The 22790-nt window shown below is 34.9% G+C and overlaps 1 protein-coding gene across 2 annotated transcripts in view; it reads left to right on the top strand.

Annotated features, from left to right (window-relative positions):
- The window catches only part of LOC124365708, a 31775-nt gene that overhangs the window by 3577 nt on the left and 5408 nt on the right, over positions 1–22790 (top strand). For both annotated transcript variants that reach the window (XM_046821650.1, XM_046821651.1), the window contains exons 2-14: positions 133–262; positions 3145–3357; positions 5426–6416; positions 7708–7841; positions 10397–10576; positions 11147–11271; positions 11540–11726; positions 12021–12119; positions 13802–13990; positions 14796–14964; positions 16565–16713; positions 19873–20086; positions 21953–22106. In XM_046821650.1, coding sequence (XP_046677606.1) covers positions 176–262; positions 3145–3357; positions 5426–6416; positions 7708–7841; positions 10397–10576; positions 11147–11271; positions 11540–11726; positions 12021–12119; positions 13802–13990; positions 14796–14964; positions 16565–16713; positions 19873–20086; positions 21953–22106 — 2891 coding nt within the window. In that variant the 5' untranslated portion in view covers positions 133–175. The remainder of the gene's footprint in view (positions 1–132; positions 263–3144; positions 3358–5425; positions 6417–7707; positions 7842–10396; positions 10577–11146; positions 11272–11539; positions 11727–12020; positions 12120–13801; positions 13991–14795; positions 14965–16564; positions 16714–19872; positions 20087–21952; positions 22107–22790) is intronic.

A 22790-nucleotide genomic window follows, 5' to 3' on the forward strand; every position in this document is an offset into this window, starting at 1 on the left:
CCTAAAAGTGTGTGTGTGCGCACACGCTTGTGTGTGCGTGTGTGTATGAATTGCTGGAATAAATTTTATTCATTCCTATTTGTGTTGCTGTAATTAATCAGTCGTGTAACTCAATACTTTAATCTTTTCTAGGAAGAACAGGAGGGACAGATTTACCAAACTTAAAAGCAGAATAATGGCAAAAAAAGAAACGGATTTTTATCCCAGGTGGATACAGTTGCTTAGAGCGGGTAACTTCCAAACCGTGAACAAAGAAGTTGAGGTATGTATAACAATTCTTCTAAATTCATTGATTTTAAAACAACGATTTGTGCTCTCAAAATGGCCTTGATGAACAGTAATCAAGAAAATTGTACATGACCTAATTTGCAAATATTAATCAATGGCAAATATATTAAAACAATATGATCTTGCTGTGAACTATGGTTACGTGAAATGACCTTGTTTTCAAAACGTATGAAGGTAAAGGATAGGACCCTTTATTTTGGAAATAACCACTAAAGATACCAATATTTTTGTGGATTAGATTTATTGCGTTAACCCAAGCAATCTGTTTTCATTCACTTCTGCACTAGTATCAATGTTGCAATCTGATACCTCTAAAATCTAAAAACCTTCATACATCATTGTAATTTCAACAAATATATGACATTATATAACATAGCTCTCACAAATCTTCAAGGAATAATAATGTACTTATGATAATACAAAATCATTTTGAACTTGCTTGATTAGATTTCTTCCAAGTTCTAAAATTTGTATTACCTCATTTTGTGGACTATTTGAAAAATATCAAATCTTTTGTCAGAAAAAATATTGATCTAGAATTTAAACACCCTTATCGCCTTAAAAATATTTTCCTTCGTAGTGCACACATTTCTTCCAATGCTGCTATCATTATTGTAAACCATTTTGAATGTGTCTTTTGGAATTGTGTTTCAAACAGATGGATTGTTGTGTTCTACATGATGTCTTCTGTTGATTTTAATCAGGTTCTTTTCAGAGGTATTTTCAGTTTGGAAAATAATCATAATCATAGGAAACCTTGTCAAGAGAGTAGGTGGAGTGTGTTTATTGGAAGGGGGTTATTTCTGTGCCAATGGCATTTTAATTGTGAATACTAATCGTTGTTAAGGGGAAAACAGTCCAAACCCACAAACAAATTTAATATATTTATTAACTTCCCCGGGAATTGAATCCATGACCTCTTGGTTAGAGAGCCGCAGCCTTACACCTACGCTAAGGTGAAGGTCATTAGAGTGTTAAGTGATTGATGTTCACAGATCTGTTGTTTGCACCATATATCATTACGTAGGCAACGAAAACCTTCCAGGTGTGTACTCATAACTCCACACCTGTCTAAATCAATGGTCAACATGACCTTGAGTTGGTTGTAAACTTATCATGCTTTTTTGGTCTCAGGGATGATGGAAGTGGTGATTGTATCTTGATTTTTGATGTGGTGATCATCATTTTCAAAAGGTTGGGGTCACAGTTTGCACTATCCTGCATCTCCTATACAATCTCCAAACAGTTTTTAACAGTTTCAGCATAAAGTTTGCGGATACTCCACATGTCGAAAACCCACTGAAAATTATGTACCAATCCGATTCCATCCCTATTTCATCTTTGAATTTCTTATCTGTAACTTTGCTATCCTCCTTGACTGTGAAGTTCACACTTACTCAATGTTATGCTCATTTCAGTTGTTTGATGGTCTGCCTGAAAATGGTTCACTCTCCACTAATATGTGGCCATCTTTAAAGTGATTGTACCACTCCTTTATCCATGAGCTGCTTGCTGATTGCATTATTCCCAAATTCCTGCTGAATGTAGTGAATTTTTTCTCTTGGTTATTCAAATAGTGTTTTAGATCTGTACAAAATTGTTTGCAATGGTGCCACTCAAGCTTCTTGGCTTTCATATTGTTGAAATCTCATGAGGGCTAACATTTCCTTACTCTTAGGCAAACTGCCAGCTGATGCTTTCTACTGGTGGGAAACAGTGGACGACTGTCCCCTCCATATTTAAATAAAGGAAGCCTCACAGTTTAACCCACGAGAACTCGCGCTACAAGAAGTTACGCAAGAACTTCGTTGTTAGATCGAATCTAACATCCCCCAACCAATTAAGAACGGCTTTTTCATGGTCTTCATTCATCGCAATAATTGTAAAGTCATAAAAGTGCAATCTACGTAATATAACTCAAAAGCAAACTGAAAAACAAGAAAAATCACTAAACTGATGGATTTAAACTGGCAGTTACACGATCACTCGCGCCGTTAGATCACTCCTAACACTGGGCTGACGTTATCACTCGCACTGTTAGGTTGAAACTAATAACCCGCGAGGAGCGTCCGCCCCCCCCACCATGATGCCCCACCCCAGCGACTTCTACTGTCTAAACATGATGCAATACACAGCAGACATACCCGTAGAAGCATACATTTTTTGGTTCAGTGTTGTAAGATAACAACTAAAAAAATGTTATATAAGACAAAAAATATGTTAGATTCAATCTAATAGCACGAGTGCTCCTGGGTTAAGTAAGACAAAAAAAGGTTCTATACTTTTTGATACACCTTGTAAATGTATATGATTTATATGAATTCCAAAAGTGCAGAAGGATAAGAATTCTATAATAAAGAAAAACATAAAAAAATTTAAGGACAATACTTAATCAAAACCTTTGAGAAATTTTTTTGTTTGTTCAAAATTTACACAATTTCAATCATATGGTACTTATTTTTAATGAAAATAACCGAAATATGCAAATAAAAATTTGTATCCCCATTTGAATTGGTCCTCTACCCCTAGTTTTGGAAAAGGAAACAAAATAAAAACTACTTTAATGTAAACTTAAAAAGAAATTTATAACAAATATAGACAATTTGTTCCACTAATATTTGTAATACTTACATTTTATTTTTATGAAATATTAAAGTAATTTAGTGGAGGTTGAAGGGAGGGTTACTTTATTTTCGGTTGGTAAGTAGTTGTAACAGAAATTGTTATATGTTACATAGTAAAAATAAACTAGAGATTTGAATTATAATTTTATGTATGCGTTTTAAGATTTCCTTTTCTTGTGTGAAGAAGATGAAATCTACAAAGCAATGATTAAATATGCTTCTTTCTGCTCAGGCAAAGAAAATTGATGGAAGGCAAGCTCTTGGATGCATTGTGGCTCTGTCTCAATTTTATTATGATGCTACGAAAGGCACTAATAAAATCACTTCAACAAATGATGCTGTATATTTGACAAAGAGATTTTCCACCAACTTCGAACCAGACAAAAGCAACACATACAGATATCTAACAAGTTTATATCACATCATAAATTTTTTGTGTGAAAAGGTAAGGAGTATTTTAGTCTTGTGTGCAGGCAGAGTTAAATTGAATTAGATTCTTAAGTGTACTTTTGTTGGTTCAAGGGTTAGCTGAATATTATCAGACATGGTTTAAACCCTTTGGCTGCTTTACAACAATATATCTTTATGCGTCTTTTTTTTTAAACTATTTTGCGATATTTTGTTGATTATGAATTTTAACTTTAACTCCAGTTCACCTTCCTCTTAACGCAGTGTCTGGAGTCTGAAAGCTGTTACAGGTTTTGACTCCTGGAATCGAGCAATGTTCGTCTGAAGAGATAGAAAAAAGTGAAGTACAAAACAAACAATCTACATTATTTTCACATCAGATACACCTAGATTATAAAATATAGTGTAATTTCAGTGAATATGCATTCTCATTCTTATCAGGTACACAGTTGAGTGCACTACGATGTTACTGACACGATCTCTAAGCACAGTGGAGCATCCAAGTTTTCTAAATACAATGTAGCCGTGACGGAAAGGGTTGATTTCATATGAGTTTAGCTCCAGTTCACCTTCCTCTTAATGCAGTGTCTGGAATCGAGAGACATGTTCGTCTGAAGAGATAGAAAAAACGCGTTATTTTTACGTTAATCTAGCATATATACACCAGTGATTACAGAACTAAATTCCATTTACAATAAAAATATTGTTTTATAGTTTTCTTATATGTTTCCATATAGCAGGGATCCCCAAACTTGTTAGACCTGCGGTTTCTTAATATATTATTATATTTTATTACTGGCAACACCCTGAATACAAACTAAAACAGTACCTTCACTATATGCTAGAATACACTAAAACATTACATCGAGTTTTATTTATTATTTTATGAGACTACAATTTGCATATGCATTACCAATGTTTATTTGTAAATATTATATTTTTTTTAATTAATACGGTGAAAAAGGAAGAGGTGATCATAAAGAAGTATAGAACCTAAACACTTTTTTTAAGAAAAATATTGAAGGATTTATTATTTAATTATTGGATAAATAACAATAAATACATGTCTGATAATACTTGTTACTGTTTAATTATTTCATCAAATCTTGGTGTTATTTTTAATAGAACAACACAAATTTCTTTTTCAATCTCAAGGTTAGCTCTATATTTAGACTTTGTAGCTAGAAATGCTAAAAATGCATACTCGTATAGGTAAGAATTGGCAAATGGTATCAATGTTTGAAGTGCCTTCTTGCTTACTACTGGATACCCATCTTCGCTGTTGCACCAAAATTCAAATAAAGACTTTGACTGGAACCTGACTTTTAAAAATGAATCTGTAGAAATATCAATGAGCTGTTCAGCTTCCTTGTTAGTAAAGGTCTCAGGTAATACATATAAAAAAAACATAATAATATAAAAAATATATTATTAGCTGAAGAAGAAAACCAAGCAAGTATCATGACGTATAAAAAAATTTTAAACTCTAAACATTGCAAAAGCGTCACTTTGAACTGTATATCTTGGGTATCACGTATGTTAATAAAATCACATTATTGTGAAAAGTAGTTTTGTTGTGAACAGCCAAAGGGTTAATGTCTGACATCCTGAAAGTGAGATGTTGTGTGTTTTTGGTCACAAATATTTTCAATGTTTCTAATCTCTTAATTTGTCTTCCTCATATTGAAAATTTAGTAAAGAGTAAAAATAATTTGTGTTTTGTATACACCAAAAGTGTTGATTTTGTGCACTTTTAGATAGCTTGCTCAAAAACAGTATCTGACCATTTGAGTGCCAAGGCGTTGATTATGTTGACAATTTGTATTTTGATAATATTCAATATTGTACTTAGTTACTTTGGTCATTTATTTGTATAATCGTTTTCTAAAGATTAAAACACTAGCTCAGTGTACTATCCAAAAATTTTAATTACATAAATTACAAAAAAATATAACACAACGTTTCAAAGATTGAAGTCCACCCTCTTCTTCAGTCAAGGAGGGTGGCATATATTCAGCTAACATGCTGTGTAGCCAATTTTAATCCATTTGTTATCATGCTTATTTACTACTCTGTTGTAATTGTCTTAATATGTTTCTATTTAGAATGATATGGATCAAATGGCCAAACTACTTGATATTGTCGTGGAATTCAAAAACGACAAACTGAAGCTGTACGAGACTGAGGGGAAGCCCCTTCACGATCATTTCATCAACATCTTTGTCAAGGCTCTAAAGAAACTCGTGTGTAAAGACAGTTCAGCAGAGAACCTAGCCGTAATTTTATCACTGTTGGCGATAATGTGGAAATTGTTGGTAGTAAAGAAGACGGTCAGGAATGGAACAGTGTACCTGAGTACAATCCGACAAGGCGCTCAGGTCCTGGGCAAACAGAACCAGAAGGCTGCTGTTCGTCTTATTTCAGCTGGACTGAAACCTCTCTACGATATAGAGACCGTGGAAGATTTAGAGACGTGTCTGCCACAACTATTTAAAGTGTACTCTAATCTGTACAACCTCCAGTTTAAAATAAGCGGACATCACTCGGCTCTCTTGGCTGTAAGGTCACACTTGGACTTGGTGAAGTGGAAGTGCAGCCAACAGAAGGTTCACGCGGAGTGTTTCATGATTTTGTGCAACGCAACTAAACTTTTCATGTGGGACTATGAAGAACCCGCATTCACGAAGAAGGTTCAGGACAACATAGACGTACTCACCTCCTTCCAGGGGCTGTCGAAGAATGATAGTGTGAACGCTGCATGCTCGCTGATGGAGCTGATGTTGATGAACATGCACAGATCTCCGAGAAAGGAATCCTCAGTGCTGTCCAAGGGCAGTTTGAAACCGTTCTTGCAGATGTTGTTGCTCTTGTACGGTGTTTTCGACGATTCAGGGGGAGGCAGAACGGATCACATGAAGTGTCTAACGGACATTTTCCGGTTTGTGATTAACATGGAAGAGACTCAACGTGATAGGGATGAGTTGAAACAGTGTGTGGACGTTTTGGTTCAGGCGAGAATTCAACTGATCACAGCTGTCAAAAGTATGATATCAACAGATCAGCAGACAGCTGAGCAAAAGATCGTACCGCCTATATGTAAGTATTTTATTAAATACATCACAGATAGCAAAGAAATTAAGTACATTTTTTTATTTAGTAACACATAAAATTGTTCTTTGTTTGAAGGTTATTTTTGACGATGGAAGGATTGTGAAGGAAACAGGATTTTTCCGGACATTTGCCATCGTTAAGTGAAACAAGAAAACAGTAACACTACGTTTCGAGATCTGCGATCTGATCTCTTCTTCAGGTAAAGAACTAACCTAATACATAATTACAAACTAGGTTAAAATAAACAAATCTTACTAAAGCGTTGTGGCACGCCTGAGTCATGAATCACAACCTACATGTTGTATGTCAACTTCACTAACACTAAAGACATGCACTTAAAAAAAGATTTGTTTATTTTAACCTAGTTTGTAATTATGTATTAGGTTAGTTCTTTACCTGAAGAAGAGATCAGATCGCAGATCTCGAAACGTAGTGTTACTGTTTTCTTGTTTCACTTAACGATGGCAAATGTCCGGAAAAATCCTGTTTCCTTCATAAAATTGTTAGTTTTCCAAATTTAAAAGTTTTAAAAGGAACACTAATTGTCATTAAATTAGTTTTAATAATAAGGCTACAACATTAATGGCATTTTTGTAACAATACAAAATTTAATATTTGTTTATTTTGCATTGAGATATTTTTAAATAGTTAAAACACTGTACCTTGTGTTAGATAGTTTCTGTATAATAATCTCGAATTAGAAAATGTGCACTTTTATTGATTGTTAAAAACAAATTCAACCTTAGATGTTACACTGTAAAGCGTACAAAGAACTAGAAACAGAGCTACACTAAAATGTTTATTTATTGGCCATAAGATAATGAAGCAAATAAAGAATAAAATACTTCATAATCATATATGCTCTATAATAAAAATGTAAAGCAGCCAATAATACGCTACACACAGCTGTTGTTTTTTTGTTAATTTTACTGTCACTTATACAGTTCTACCAACATTTTAGTCTAGTAATTGATCGCACTTATTTATATTTTTACATATTCATAGTGGTTTAGGAAACTGTAAAATTTATACAGTACAGCGCTGTTTTACATTGAAGATAATTTTTTTTCAAATCAGTTGACTTTTTGGCCTTTTTAATAAATTAGAAATTAGATCTCTTTAGATTTCATTCTACCAGGTTAGACAATTTTGTATTATAAGACTAAATTACTTACTTGACCTTGTTCAGTTGTGTGAAGGTACTATATCCAGACTTTATCTGTAATAATTAATCTAAAGTACAACTAATTGATTGATTTTGTGATTTTTTTTTTAGTGAATTGCTTTGCAATTCTAATTCAAGTTTACAAAGCACAAAATCTTCCTGAAGAAATCATAATTTTGGGAAAGCCGCTTTGCAGATTTATATGCACCTTGTCTTTGGAAGTGCTTAAGGACCCTGGAAATCAGGTAATAACAAAACTACTTTGTATCTCTTCTTATTTCCTGTCACAAAAAGGTAATTTTTAAAATAAGAACCTATTGCACATCAATTCCACTAAGGCCACCACATAATTGGTTAGTCAGTATTGAACAATTCCCAGCTGCTACTTACATATCACGTCTCTGCCAGTGTTTGTTGCATGGTCATACTGCTTTCCTCGTCGTCATTTGATTAATAATCCCTCAGATAGTGCAGTGCATTCTGTTAATGATTTTTAATTTTGAACATTTTGTCCTACTGAAATTCACTGGCAGCAAAATTGCTTAAAAACTCCATAAGCTAAATGTCTATCAACAGAGTGGTACAATTCAAACATCCTGGTGAAACCATGAATATACAAGGGTCGTCCATAAAGTAACCGCCGTTTGGGCGTGGCGCGATAAGTAGTGGGGGTAGCACCGCCATTCTCACATCGGCGTGCGCAGCCGTTCAGTATGCTTCTAGCTATGCAACGGAGAGCATCGTGCGATCGCGCGTTCTTTTGTTACAACGTAAAATCATGAGCGCCATGATAGAAAATCCCGCCAAGTGTGAAGTGCGTGGTGTAATAAGATTTCTGTGGTCGAAAATTTACACAGCAGCTGAAATTCATCGTGAATTGAGTGCGGTGTATGGCCCAAACATTATGAGCGAAGATGTATTCTGTCAATGGGTTCGCTTTTTTAAAAATGGAAGAACGATCGTTCATGATGAAGACCGGAGTGGTAGGCCATCTCTCGTCAGTGATGACTTGGTGAACAAAGTGGATGAGAAAATTAGCGAGAACCGTCGCTTCACAATCTCGGAACTTTCAGATCATTTTCCTGAAATTTCTCGAAGTCTTGTGCATGAGATAGTGACAGAAAAACTAGGCTATCACAAGTTTTGTGCTCGTTGGATTTCAAAAGTGCTCACCGATGATCACAAAATGAAAAGAATGAGTTCTGCCATAGACTTTCTTACTCGGTATGACGTTGAAGGAGAAACATTTTTGAACAGGATTGTTACAGGAGATGAGACTTTTGTAGCCTATGTGAATGCCGAAACAAAACAACAGTCAATGCAATGGAGTCTACCGCTTCACCAAGCAAGCCTAAGAAAGCTCGCCAATCTTTTTTCAGCGAGAAAATTTATGGCTACAGTTTTTTTGGGATGCTAAGGGCATCTTGCTCGTTGAATTTATGGAGTGTGGTACGACCATTACAGTTGCAGCTTACTGTGAAACCTTAAAACGGCTACGACGAGCGATTCAAAACAAGCGTCGTGGTCTTCTGACATCTGGTGTTGTGTTTTTCCATGACAACGCCCGCCCTCATACAGCTCAAAGAACAACAGAACTTTTGGAAAAGTTCAAATGGGACGTTTCTGACCACCCTCCCTACAGCCCGGACTTGGCTCCCAGTGATTTCCATCTTTCCCGTACATGAAGCGGTGGCTTGCATCTCAGAGGTTTGCGAGTGATGAAGAGCTTCAAAACGCTGTGACAGGTTGGCTACGTTTTCAGGCGGCAGATTTTTTTAAAGACGGAATTTCAAAAACTTTTAAAAGATATGATAAGTGCTTGAATTTGTATGGTGAATATGTAAAAAAGTAGAGAAAAGCTGTAGTTTTTAACATTTATATTATAAACTTTTTGTATCTCAACTGGTTTATTTTTTATTTCAAAACGAAGGTTACTTTGTGGACGACCCTCGTACACTGTGTTTCGAGGACTGAAATCTATCATCTTTGTCAGATGAGAAGGCAATTAGATAATACATGTACTTAAAAGATACAATATGTGGCAATGGACTGCTTACGTGTGAAACAAAGTGTTATACGTTTTGTAACGTATTATGATGGCAAATGCCTGAAATTCTATTATCCTTTCAAACCTTCCATCGTCAATGACGAACTTTAAACAAATAATGCTTTTCATATCATCAACAACTTCAGTATATAATGTCAAATGTTAAGTTATTATATGTACCAATGTTATTATATGCACCAACAAATAATATTCTTAATCTGAGTGTCTTTAATTATATTATTGCAATTAATAGCTGTAAAATATACTGTAATTAGGATAGAATATATCTTTATTGCACATTTATATACGACTGAGAAACAGGTTCTTTATTTGGATGTATTTTGGTAAGTTGTGATTCAGTATATCATGCTTCATAAAATTGTGTTTATACGCAGGTGCTTTGAATCTTTGTTGCATTGATTTTTGTTCCTCACTGCAATTCAGTGTGTCTTTCATTGGCATCGTGTTTTTTTTTTAAGCATTGTACCAAGATAACTGACAAGAGTTGGTACAGTAATGAGAATGTAACTGTTACCAATTGATTCTCAATTCCGATTTGTCGAGAATTGGGAAATAGAGATGTCAAAAATATGTAAGAATTTTAATTGACGAATGAAACATTTGTGTTTGAGAAATATTTCCATCCAAAGGAATCCTTTTTTAACAAAATTGTTTGGCCATATTATTTGAGTAAATAATAATCTTGCCTGATTATTAAGGCCGGGACGGTCTCTACAGTGAACATTGTTTCAGCGTGCTGTGGAGGTGATGTTCACGCTTCTGGTGAGCGCTTTGGGAACAGAGAGATTGGACGATGCCCTAGAAGCCTTGGTGGCTTGGCTGCTCAGGTGTCCTCAAGACTCGAAGAAAGTCTTCAAGCTGTGGGGCAACATCAAGCACAACGCTGTGTGTGATGGCAAGTTGGAACATTTGGTGAGTTTACCTTGTTGTACTTGTTTGGTGTCATGGTGCTATCGGAATATTTTTGTTGATAACAGTTCTCTCCTACTTTTTGGCTTATCAGCTCATTATATTTTTGCCTTATGCTTAATCTTGCGCCTTGGGGAGAGATTAGAATCAGGATCTTTTATTTCTATACCAAGATGAAACCCATTTCATAAATATGTGTTTTGGAGTATTTAATGCACTTGAGTAAGTAATCATTCTTTGAGTTCCCATCTTTCGCTTTTGAGTTTTTAATTTCTTTAAAATAGATAATAAATTAAACTTTTTAGTGCTCCAGTATTTTAAACAATTTTATTTTTTTTCACTACTTATACCATATGCATTGTTTAAAAGACACAATTCTCCCTAAAGTGTTATTAAAAAGTTTTATACATTTAATTTAATTTAAAAGATATGTTATTTTGGATAAACTGGAAATTGACCATAACTCTAATGCCTTTACAATACTTTGTAGTATGAACAGTATAACAAGAAAGTTTGTAACAAGTTTTAATATTTTATTTTTAGTGCTTTTAATTTGGGTAAATTCTGTTCCAGAAAGTCACCGTGGACTCGATAGTCAATAAGCCTATATTTGAGCAGAATTGGTTCAAGTGTCAACTAAACAGCAATGAGATTGGGGAACTGGTTGTGGAAGAATTGAAAGCCTATTTTAAAAATACGTAAGTTCAGATGATGAGTTATTTCAGTATTTATTTGTTTGAATTTTATTTTATTTTCATGTACAATGCATTCAATTTAATTTAATGCTTAACAGTTTCTTCTGGTTCATTATATAATTCATAGAGCAGATCATCCCTAAAAATGAAATGAAAAATGTCTTTATTGAATACAACAAAAAACATACTCAATTGGCGAGGTTAGGACTATTAAGACATCGGTTGATTTCTCTGTACAGACAAGTTACCAAGGTCTATCTTATTCCCACAGAAGTCTGCGAGGTGAGCCTGTTGTTGCAGCAGCTGATGCCCTGCTGCATCTCAGTACCAAGTGTATCACTCAGGTTGAGGGTATTGTCATTGCCATGGATGTAGCCAGTACGACTGAGAACTTTGCAGACCAGTGTTCCCAATACTACTCTCATAGCAAGTCTTTCATGACTTTACTCCGCAAAGAGGTAAACTTTTTACTGTTTTATTATGTAAATTGTAAGCTATAGTATTGTGATAGGCCTTTGTGGCTTCAGTTGTTTGACAATATAAAAATCCTTAGGAAATGAAAAAGTGCTGTTTTAATAAGAAAAATTATCTTATTGTTGGTTTTTTAAATCTGTTTTTCAGCTATTCTTGTAAATTGTTGTGCTCTTTCATTAAACCAGTGTTATGTTATCAAAACATTGCTAATATTTCTCATTCATTGCATGGCCTATTAAAGATTTAGTCAATTCTAATCAAAACGATTTGTTTTCCAGAAAAAGCGGATTGACCCTGTTCAGTTTAACTTTTGTATGGGCAATTTACTTTACGTCCAGTTGCTTTGTGAAATAAGACAGTTGCGTAAGGAATGCGAGGTAAGTAAGATTTTAGTCTACTTACGTAAAATTATTGATGTTGCTCTAAAGAAAATAATCATTAACTGCAATATTTTAAATTGAATACAATTTAAAGTGTACTAATTTGTGTTACCATTAACTACTAACTTACTATTCTATTACTTTACCCAGGAGGGTATACTTCTGGTTGGTGTTTATCTTCCAGTTAAACCATGACTGGTCACAGCAAAAACCAATGTGTCACTTAAATCTGGGCAACCTTATGGATGTCCAGGAGCGGCACATCACTAACTACAAATGTGGAGATTCTGGGGTGCGAGGATAGGTTGATAGGTCTAGTCTACTGCGGGAGATGACTGTTGAAGTTTTTGGGATTCCCTAAGATCCAAAGGTTCTTGCTAGAGTAGACATAAGGGTGTGCCACCCCCTGCCTGAGAGGTTGGTTCAGAGGTGGCTTTCCCTTCTCAGGGAAAGTGGTGGTTCAGAGGGGACCTGACTGAGATTAATGCCATAAATTCTTCTTCATGGATCTCGAGGCGGTCCCTACTCCCAACCTTACCCATCCTGAATATCTTGTCACTCCGAAGCAGTGCAAAGGTCCTTTTAAGACTAGATGCAATTTATAAGCATCTTGTCCTAAAGAAAAACTGTTCTGTAGGGTATGATTCCAACGCTTTTTAAAGACATACTTATGAAGATGAATTATTCTAGAATCTACGTTCTGTCTATTCTAAGTATTGGAGACGTTTACGCGATAATTGTGAAATTGGCAATAATCGGACCCAATTAGGACTGTTTGTGATTGTTTAGTTGGACTTAACCCGTTTAACAGCTAAACAATCCAGCCAGCCCAGTGCTCTCAGAAAGCTTATCAGTTGTAGTTCCTTTCCTAAATATCTGTGGAATCGAAACCAACACCGTCACCATTTTGAATATCTTGTATGGACTGTATTTAATACTGCAACCATAAGAGAAATTAGGATCTTTAAAAATATGATAGTGATTTGCTTTGAAAAAATAACAAAGAAATGAAATAAAGTCCATAATCTTAAAATAAAGGAAAATTAGAGAAATGGAATACATATTTTTTATCCATTTTTGTTTAGTATCATTGGTTCTCAGTTAACTATGATGGTATTGTCATTTTTATGATTATCGCCTAAACATATGCAGTCCTAGGCAAACACTGTTGAAATTAGGTTAAAACCATTAAACTGGAAATCAATCTCCTTAAACAATTTTTTGAAATATAGAGAGGAATCGGAAGGCTTTGATTCCACCAGTATTGGAATTAGTCCAATGCGATCAGCAACTAAATTTAAAAATAAACTGTAACTAAAATTAACTTTTAATTCTTTAACTGTAGCGCTTATGGATGACTCATTGATTGTAGCTTACATGTCAGAACATTTCTTTAGTCACTCTGATACACCAAAGCAGTGGAAGAGTATTTTTAGTAGTGAAAAAGTTCATTTATGACTGGAATCATTTATTACATGTTTATTACATTTATTACATGTTCATTTATTACATCAACTAATCTCCTAAGTTTTAGTGGATGTAAAAACAAACAGTAGAAAATAAATTGCAAATAAGTAAATGTTAATGTTTGAAATGTAGTAAAAACTATTCCATGTGAAATGTACACAAACATATCCAACTGGTGATACAACCGTAACGTGGCTGTGGTGATGTAACAGAGTGAGATGATGAGGCTGTCGATAAGTCCGGCCGAGCCCCTGGTCGCTGAGCTGCCCGAGAGTCGACCAGACCCTAATGACATATGCGACGTCGCCACCAAATATAGCAGCCTGTGTCTGGCGGAGCAGCGGAAACTACTAGACAAAATAGACACGGCCATGAGACACTGGACATTTGCTTCCTCTATTGTGAGTAGTAAAGCAATTGACCTCTTTACCATGTCTGACTTACTAATACCGATGTTTGTATTAGATAACTAAGAAATTTTATCTTATCTTATAAAAATTAAAGTAAACCGTCTATTTTTTGTTGATAGCTCTTTAACATTTTTACTTGTCCACAAAAGTAGCTAGATGTGAAGATTGCAATTTTAGTGTCATTTGCTGATTTAATAGTAAAAAGAATATAAATAAAAAATAAGATAGCAAAACATTTTTCAGTTTTGCTATATGTAATGTTGAATGGTAAAATAGGTTAGATTTATTCTTATATTATTTTTTATAAATAAATAACAATAAATTAAGACACAGTGGAACTTTGATATATCCTACCTCAATATATTGCATTCCTTGATACGTGGAAGTTTTGTCCACTTGAATGTGCCATTTACTTCAATGCCAATTTTACCTCTCTCTCTCTCTCTCTCTCTCTCTCTCTCTCTCTCTATATATATATATATATATATATATCTCGAAGGTTTAACATAAATAAACTCAATATATCGAGTTTTCGCCCTTAATGAGAAATGCATGCCTCTGTCTCACTGCAAGGGTTAAGTTTTGTTTTTATCTTTGCTGTTATCAGCCTAGCAGCTGTTTTCAACAACTCAACAGAGAGGAAAGTACTTAAAAGAATATATTAGAATTTTCTACAATTCAATTAATTGATTCTGTCAAGTGAGTTTTGTTCCTAAACGATAGTATACGGATTACATTTAAAGTATCTGATTTCTCAAAGTTAACAATCATTCATATTGTTGAACAATGTTGACAGTTGAAAGAGCAGGAGAATAAAGACTACAACTTGAGTGTGACCTTGAGCATGGTGCAAGGTGCGGGCCTCCTTCTGCGCCTGTACTGTGACAAAGTGAAACAGGAGAGAATCTGGAAGCTGCTTTTCGATCTGGCAACCCTGGAGGAAGATGTCAACATGATTGTCACTGGTGAGAAAGATTCATTAACCCTTTGACTAGTAATTCCAAAAGCCTTGCGGGAAGTGCTATGACGCTAAACAGTTTTCACAATAATGGTTCGTTTTGAATAAACTCTCGCCTGAATACGTATGTGATCCAGTGCAATAGATAAGAAACACTTCCTAGTAGTTTTCGTTGTTCTCACTAGAACGCAGTTACTCTTTTTCAATTTCTTTTACTGGCCTAATTTACTGCCATATTAGGGTATTCAATCAATTGTACCAAGTAAACAGCTGATTCTATTTCTGTTTATGTACACTACTAGATACACGTAACCTCACTTTCACTTAGTTATATTTTGTAAATATAATACCTTTTGTGCATAATTAGAATAATTATAATATCTGTATAAATACAAAAAAAAAGACTACAAACATGTTAAATTGAGTGTTTTTCATAACACCTCTTCTACAGTAAATCCAAATCACGTAAAAAAAACTCACTTTTTAGGGCATTCTTACAGAGAAAAATCCCTCCAATCAAAGGGTTAATATGTATACAATGTGCTTTTGGATCTTTAAACTCAATTTCTTCTCCTATCGCCAGCTAATTAATTTCTTTTGAATACGTAATTTTAACAGATTTTTTTTCACACTGAGTATATACGTCTGGTAACGTTAAATTGGTTATTTCAATTTGTTTCTCAATCTCATTGGATTCCCAATTCTTGGTTTAATTTATTATTTGAAACATTTTTATTATAAATTATTGGCTTTATAAAATGTCTTTACAAGACATATAAGTTTTAAGGAAGCAACTTATTTTTATTATTTATATTTCAGTTAATGTATAGGCCTAGTTAGGTCTAGTCCAACATTAAAAATATGTCCAAATGGACTAGGTTATAAATAATTAAGATTATGTGGAAAATACTAGTTTTTATTGATAAACACAATACACAATGCACTGGTTGTGGCATGCCATGCCACATACATTGGCTGTTCCTGAAAATATGTAATCTATTCTTTAGATCAGTACCAAACTTTACTTTCTTAATGAAAATTCATCTATCGATTTCGCAAAAACTAGATTCTATGCTGTAACATTTTAACAAAAAAATGTCAAATGAAAAATATGAAAGCTTTCTTATTGTAAATTTATTTCTTCTCCATGTTCAGCTTTCTGTAACAGTAAGAAGAGTGTTGTTCACCTTTCTCTCACATGCAGCATCTGAAATCTGATGTTGTCGCAGACTTGACTCCTGAAATCTGGAGTCATGTTCGTCTGATTAGATCAAAAAATAGTTGGCGACAAAGAAGCTCAAACAAACTCTTTCCATCATTTCGACATCAGAGACACCTAGACTACAAAATGTAGTGCAATTTAGGTGAAGAAGTATCTCATTGTCTCATCAGGTGCACAATTAAGTGCACTACGATGTTAACTGACACAGTCCCAAAGTACGGTGGAGCAACCGAGAATTCTACACATAACAAAGCTATGATGAGAAGGGTTGATTCAATGCAAATGTAAGAGTTTGAGCTCAAATGTGAACTAGAGCTAAACTTTGTTATCTGATTATATTGTTATATTTTTGTATTTTTCAATTTTAATGTGTCCTTGTGTGCAGCTGTTGGAGAAATGTTGAATGTGGCAGAGGATATCGCTTGGGATATGATTGACAACACACAGAAATATCTACAGCAACCGGAATTGTCGTACAAAGTCGCTCATTCGTTCCGGTTGAATCTTGCGCTATACTACATGACACATGATAAGGTGAGATATGTTAGACTAATAAAAGCGAAAATAGATTTAAAATTTCTCCTTTCTTTATGTTTTAGCACATGTTGATGTTTCTACTATGCTTATTTGCTGATACAGTTTGTTGTTCAGTTACGAGCTGTTACTTTATCCATCACTTGTCAGTATTTACTGTCAGTCTCATTGGATGATAATTCAAATGGATGTGTTTCTTGTTCTGGTTGTCCTTTTTCGCTTTCTGTATTATTCATTGAAGGTTAACCTAATATTAATTTTGAGGTTGGTTAGTTTTATACACAACGTAGCTATGGTGGGAAGGTTTGATTCAATGTGAATGTTGAGTTTAGCTCCAGTTCACCTTCCTCTTAGTACAACATCTGGAGTCATGTTCGTCTGAAGAGATCCAAAAGAAGTCAGTGATGAAAAAACTCAAATGAACTCTTTATATGATTTTGACATCGTCAAGTCTGTGACAGATCAGATTTCAGATGCTGCACTAAGAGGAAAGTGAACTGGAGCTAAACTCAACATTCACATTGGTTAGTTTTCTGAGTTTAGAGTGATATATGACAGATGTACTTGGTTAAAACTAACATCTGCCTTAGAGCGGCGTTTTAAATGATATAATTGCTTATTTTATCCTTTATTGCCATAGAGTGAGTTGAAGACATTCTTCTTGTCTTTGTGTTGCAAATGTGTGCCATCTCCCTCCCACAGATTTCTGCTTCATCAAGATGTGAGTTCTCTTTTACATGTTTTCCAGTCCTTTTTTGTTGTGAAGTTGATCAGTCGCACAAAATGCTGAAAACAACAGTTCAGGTCTTTCTGAAGAAACTCATTGTTCTTGTTGAAAGTGCTAAAGATGGCAAAAGCAAAACAGTCAAATAGAAAGTGCTCCATAGTTACTTACTTTTTAATCACTGCTTAGCTAACAGAGTGGATTAAACTTTATGGGATTGTGAATGATGGAAAAGTTACTCATCTCTAAATCTGACTGCATTTTCCATTTTCTTATATATTTATTGTACTTTTAATTTGAAATTAGTTTTACTTCACGTTAAACAATCTTGTCATTTATAAGTGAATTTTATATATCAGTCATTGTGAATTTATTCAAAATAATGTACTATGCTATAATCTTGTTGAAGGAAGTGAAGTTTTTCAGCTCAAACTTCCAATGACATAAATGGCATATCAATGTGGATTATAAAACAATGTTATCAGAACATTTAAGTTCATTGACAAAAATTATCAATGTTTTGGAACTGACACCTTCCCATCTGTACTCCAATTAGCAAAAGTCATGCCCATTTTAAAAAAAGGGCGATCCAAATATTACTGGTAACTATCAACCAATCTAAATATTTTTTTTAGCAAAATATTTTAAAAATTGTTCCTGAACCAACTTTTTAATTTTCTTGATGAACAGAAATTTTGTTCTGATAAACAATTTGGTATTGGACCAGGAAATCAACGGTTAGAGAAATTGATTGTAGAAAGTTTCGAGACTCGTCAAAGAACACTCAGTGTCTTTCTTGATGCCTCAAAAGCATTTGATTCTGTTAATCATGGTATACTGCTACACAAGCTGGTAGGCTATGGTGTGTGGTGAATATCACACAAGTAGCTCCACTCATACTTAAACAGTAGAAGTCATTGTGTTTAGGTCTAGAATGCAGTATCAAGTAGTATTAGAATATATCATGGAGTCCCCACAGGGATCTATCTTGGATCCTGTCCTTTTCTTGATTAACGTGAATAACATCTATGCATCAGCCTAGAAGGAGATGCAAACCTTCGTCAATCTTAATTCCTGCATTCAAAATTTCCAGGGAAATAACCTTAAAACTAATCATGAAAAGGCAAATTACATCAACTTCTGTATACATGGGTTGAATATTGATGAAACCCGAACAGTAATGGTGGATGACATTGTTCTGGAGGAAACCGATTCTGCTAAATGTCTAAGAATATACCTAGATTCAAAGGATTAACCTGGATAATTCACATTAAAACTGTATGTGTTAAATTGGAATCTGGAATTTTTATCCTTTGAAATTTATCAAAGCTTTTGTACCTCTGATGTTTCAATGATGGCTTACTACAGATTAACCCATTCAAGACATTGGACGGGCAGTTTCCGTCCTTCCTTTCAAGTGGCCCAACGACTAAAGACTGCGCCTTCAAGGAAAGTTTTGGGGGCATTTTATTGAAAATATACCTCCAACCACCAAAGCCAGGCCCTCAAGAAAATGTAAAGTTTGTGCCTCACAGGGGAAAAGAAGTGAAACAGTGTACCAATGTAAAAAGTGTCATGTTCCACTTTATCTGGAAACATGTTTTGAGGTGTTTTACACCCAAACCAACTTCTAAAGAAGTATAATCAAAATTTGTAAATATATGTATATTAAAAAAAAAAAAACTAACATTTTGTGTTCATCCAATAACAAGGAATAACTAAGGTAAATTTATAATATTCATAGCATGTTATACAGTAAGTGTTATGCAAAGTGCACCTGTTCTTACATGAAAGCATGGAAAATATCCAGTTCTGTAGTCCAAAAATCATAGTAATTTATTCAGTCACGAATGGGTTAACATTTTGAGACCTGTCCTACGAAATTTCTTTGTGGGCAGTTGTACCATATCAAACTTAGAAGTAGTATTCAGACTGCAGAAAAGTTTGTTTGAATTGTTCCAGAATCAAACAATATAGAGTCATATTGAAGTGCCTTCAGGGAGCTCTGCTTGATAAATCTACCCAGCTTTTATATTTTAGAGACATCATTTTACTGTTGATTTAAGTGTATACTGACTCAGGGCAGTGATATGCACAGATACAAGACAAGAGCTTGGAAGCACTTCAAGCCCAACAGCATTTGAACACCTCTCTTCTCAGGCTGAGATGAAAGTCATTAATAGTCTCCCTGGAACACCAAATTTATAAACCAATCCAAACGCTTTTAAACCCAAGTAAAAACTACCTGATGTTTGTGCCTATTACTCAGTTGGCGAGTTCATGGAGCACACTCGGGATTGATATCTGCAGCAGTTTGTATGTGTACGAATGTGTGCCTGCATGTAATTATATGGAAAGTCAAGAGGATGGATTAATATTGACTATTGCAATACAATGTAATGTACATATCTTATTCTATTCTTCTCTTTTCGAAGGTGCCAGACGGATTGAAGCTCTTGCGAGACACAGAGTCTGAGGAGAAGATACACTCTACGCTTTACACACATTTCCTCCTCAGTGTTGGACAGTACCAGCAGCGGTTTGATCTGAAAACATATGATCACGAGTTGCGCTGTACTCCTTCGTACCATCTCAGCTTCCACAAAGCTTTGTGTCATCTACTGTTTTTGGCCGAAGCAAAGAAATGGGGTTAGTTGACCCTTTTGGAGGATTTCCTTTGTAATTTAGATTAATGGTAGTCTTAATAGAGTTAGTTATCAGAGTCACGTCTAATAGTAAAGTAATACAGTACACTCTCAAGAAGATATTACCACTATAAAATTGCTAAATTAACCCTCTTATTTAAGGCTAAAGCGAGGTAGAACTAAAATAGTTACAATGGATAAAAAACTATCTTTTTTGTTTTTGGTTGAAACATGTACATAACAGTTCTTACTCGGTCGTGCAATTTTGTAAATGCTACTTAAAATTGCTAGTAACTTTTTCTATATATTTGCCATGAATGATCGCCAAGTTTTCAGCTACAGTTAAAATTACATGCTTACGTTTTCAGTCATTTGCTTGTCTATTCTGAGCACAGGATAAAGGGTACATCATCAAATCAATAAATCAATGCACCACAGCGTAATCAAAATTAAAATTAAACATACACAAGAGAAATGCAGTATATATGCATTCAAGTTTTGACAGGAAAGATGAGACATCCCCACCACTCCCATCTTGTGTATATTGCGTACTTTCTAGCACTCACAAGAAATATCAACGTGTCAGACCAAAGAATGTCAAATTAATGAGTGCCTACTGTGATAGTAGTAGTTGGAGGGTAATTAATAATAGTAGTAGTAGAGTAAAAACTGAGTAAATAATTGAATGTGGACCTGGTTCCCTGAATAAACTGGTCAGTTAGTACTCATGATCAATTACAGTAAAAACTGAGTAAATAATTGAATGTGGACCTGGTTCCCTGAATAAACTGGTCAGTTAGTACTCATGATCAATTACAGTAAAAACTGAGTAAATAATTGAATGTGGGACCTGGTTCCCTGAATAAACTGGTCAGTTAGTACTCATGATCAATTACAGTAAAAACTGAGTAAATAATTGAATGTGGACCTGGTTCCCTGAATAAACTGGTCAGTTAGTACTCATGATCAATTACAGTAAAAACTGAGTAAATAATTGAATGTGGACCTGGTTCCCTGAATAAACTGGTCAGTTAGTACTCATGATCAATTACAGTAAAAACTGAGTAAATAATTGAATGTGGACCTGGTTCCCTGAATAAACTGGTCAGTTAGTACTCATGATCAATTACAGTAAAAACTAGTAATGAGTAAATAATTGAATGTGGACCTGGTTCCCTGAATAAACTGGTCAGTTAGTACTCATGATCAATTACAGTAAAAACTGAGTAAATAATTGAATGTGGACCTGGTTCCCTGAATAAACTGGTCAGTTACTACTCATGGTCAATTACAGTAAAAACTGAGTAAATAATTGAATGTGGACCTGGTTCCCTGAATAAACTGGTCAGTTAGTACTCATGATCAATTACAGTAAAAACGGAGTAAATAATTGAATATGGCCCTGGTTCTCTGAATAAACTGGTCAGTTAGTACTCATGATCAATTACAGTAAAAACGGAGTAAATAATTGAATGTGGACCTGGTTCCCTGAATAAACTGGTCAGTTAGTACTCATGATCAATTACAGTAAAAACGGAGTAAATAATTGAATATGGCCCTGGTTCTCTGAATAAACTGGTCAGTTAAATAGTAACTACTAAGGTGGTATAGTAATGACTATATTAATTGATTTGTGTATTTAAAACTTGTGCTGTATGTGTTCTTCTGCTGTGCTGTATCCATTGTTGCCATGGTGCAACTGAATAATTCACGAAACATACTTCCATTTTGCATTAGCAACAATTTGGAAGGGAGCTTATTAAAAAACTCAATTTGAAATGTTTACAACCTACATATTTCTTAAACAAAAACTCCATTTTGTAAGTGACTTGTAATTGTAACTGTCTAAAGCCAGCTGTGCATGTTCTAGTCAGCCTGGCTGAAGCGTGTCAGATACACTCGCAGATGCTGGTGGTGTCACAATTGTTGGGGGAGACCTACTGGGCTCTGGAACAACCTCGTGAGGCCCGTTGCTACCTCAAGACTGTTCTGGGACTTGCTCAAAAACTGGCTTTGCCCCTCAGGTTAGTTTTATTGTTGAGTATCTTGTGAAAAATTCCAAGTTATTACTCCTCAATTTTTAAAGCTCCCAACTTTAAACCTAGTGGGCCAACTACCAGTATCAATCTCTAGTGCGAGGTTTTCTTTCGGCTGTGCTCCAATCCCTATCCTATAGTTAAATGAGTATTCCTTGTGAGCTTTTTATCTTTGGAAAACATTATTCTAGGACCTTCCAGAACAGGTAGAGCTAGTTCAAAGATCCTTTCTCTCCTCAAGGTTATTATACAATGTTTTTGATGAGTTAATCCTCAGACCCTAAAGAGTATCTTGAGTGAGGCATTCCTTCCTTCCCCTGACCATAAGAACTAGATCATCATAACATGTAGTTTTATACCCCTCCCTTCTGTTTAGTCAAGAGATCATTCACCACCAATTCTCATAAAAGATGAGATAGTATCCCTCCTTGGGGCTCCCTTTCTGGGTTGTAATTGTGGCACATTCCTTTCCGAACTTTGCTCTTACTGGACGACTTTTTAAGAGGGCTATAATCTATTTGACAGCATCTGGGGGAACACGATCCTTTCCAGTGCTGCCTTCATGTGGATCCTAGGTTGTGAATTGTGAATCAGTAACTGTCCTTGGTACCACAGCTTCAGGTGTGGTAATGTGCAAAGAAGATGTAGGTGACACCCTTGTTCCCACCCCCA

The sequence above is a fragment of the Homalodisca vitripennis genome, chromosome 7 (assembly GCF_021130785.1).
Source record: "Homalodisca vitripennis isolate AUS2020 chromosome 7, UT_GWSS_2.1, whole genome shotgun sequence".
NCBI lineage: Eukaryota > Metazoa > Arthropoda > Insecta > Hemiptera > Cicadellidae > Homalodisca > Homalodisca vitripennis.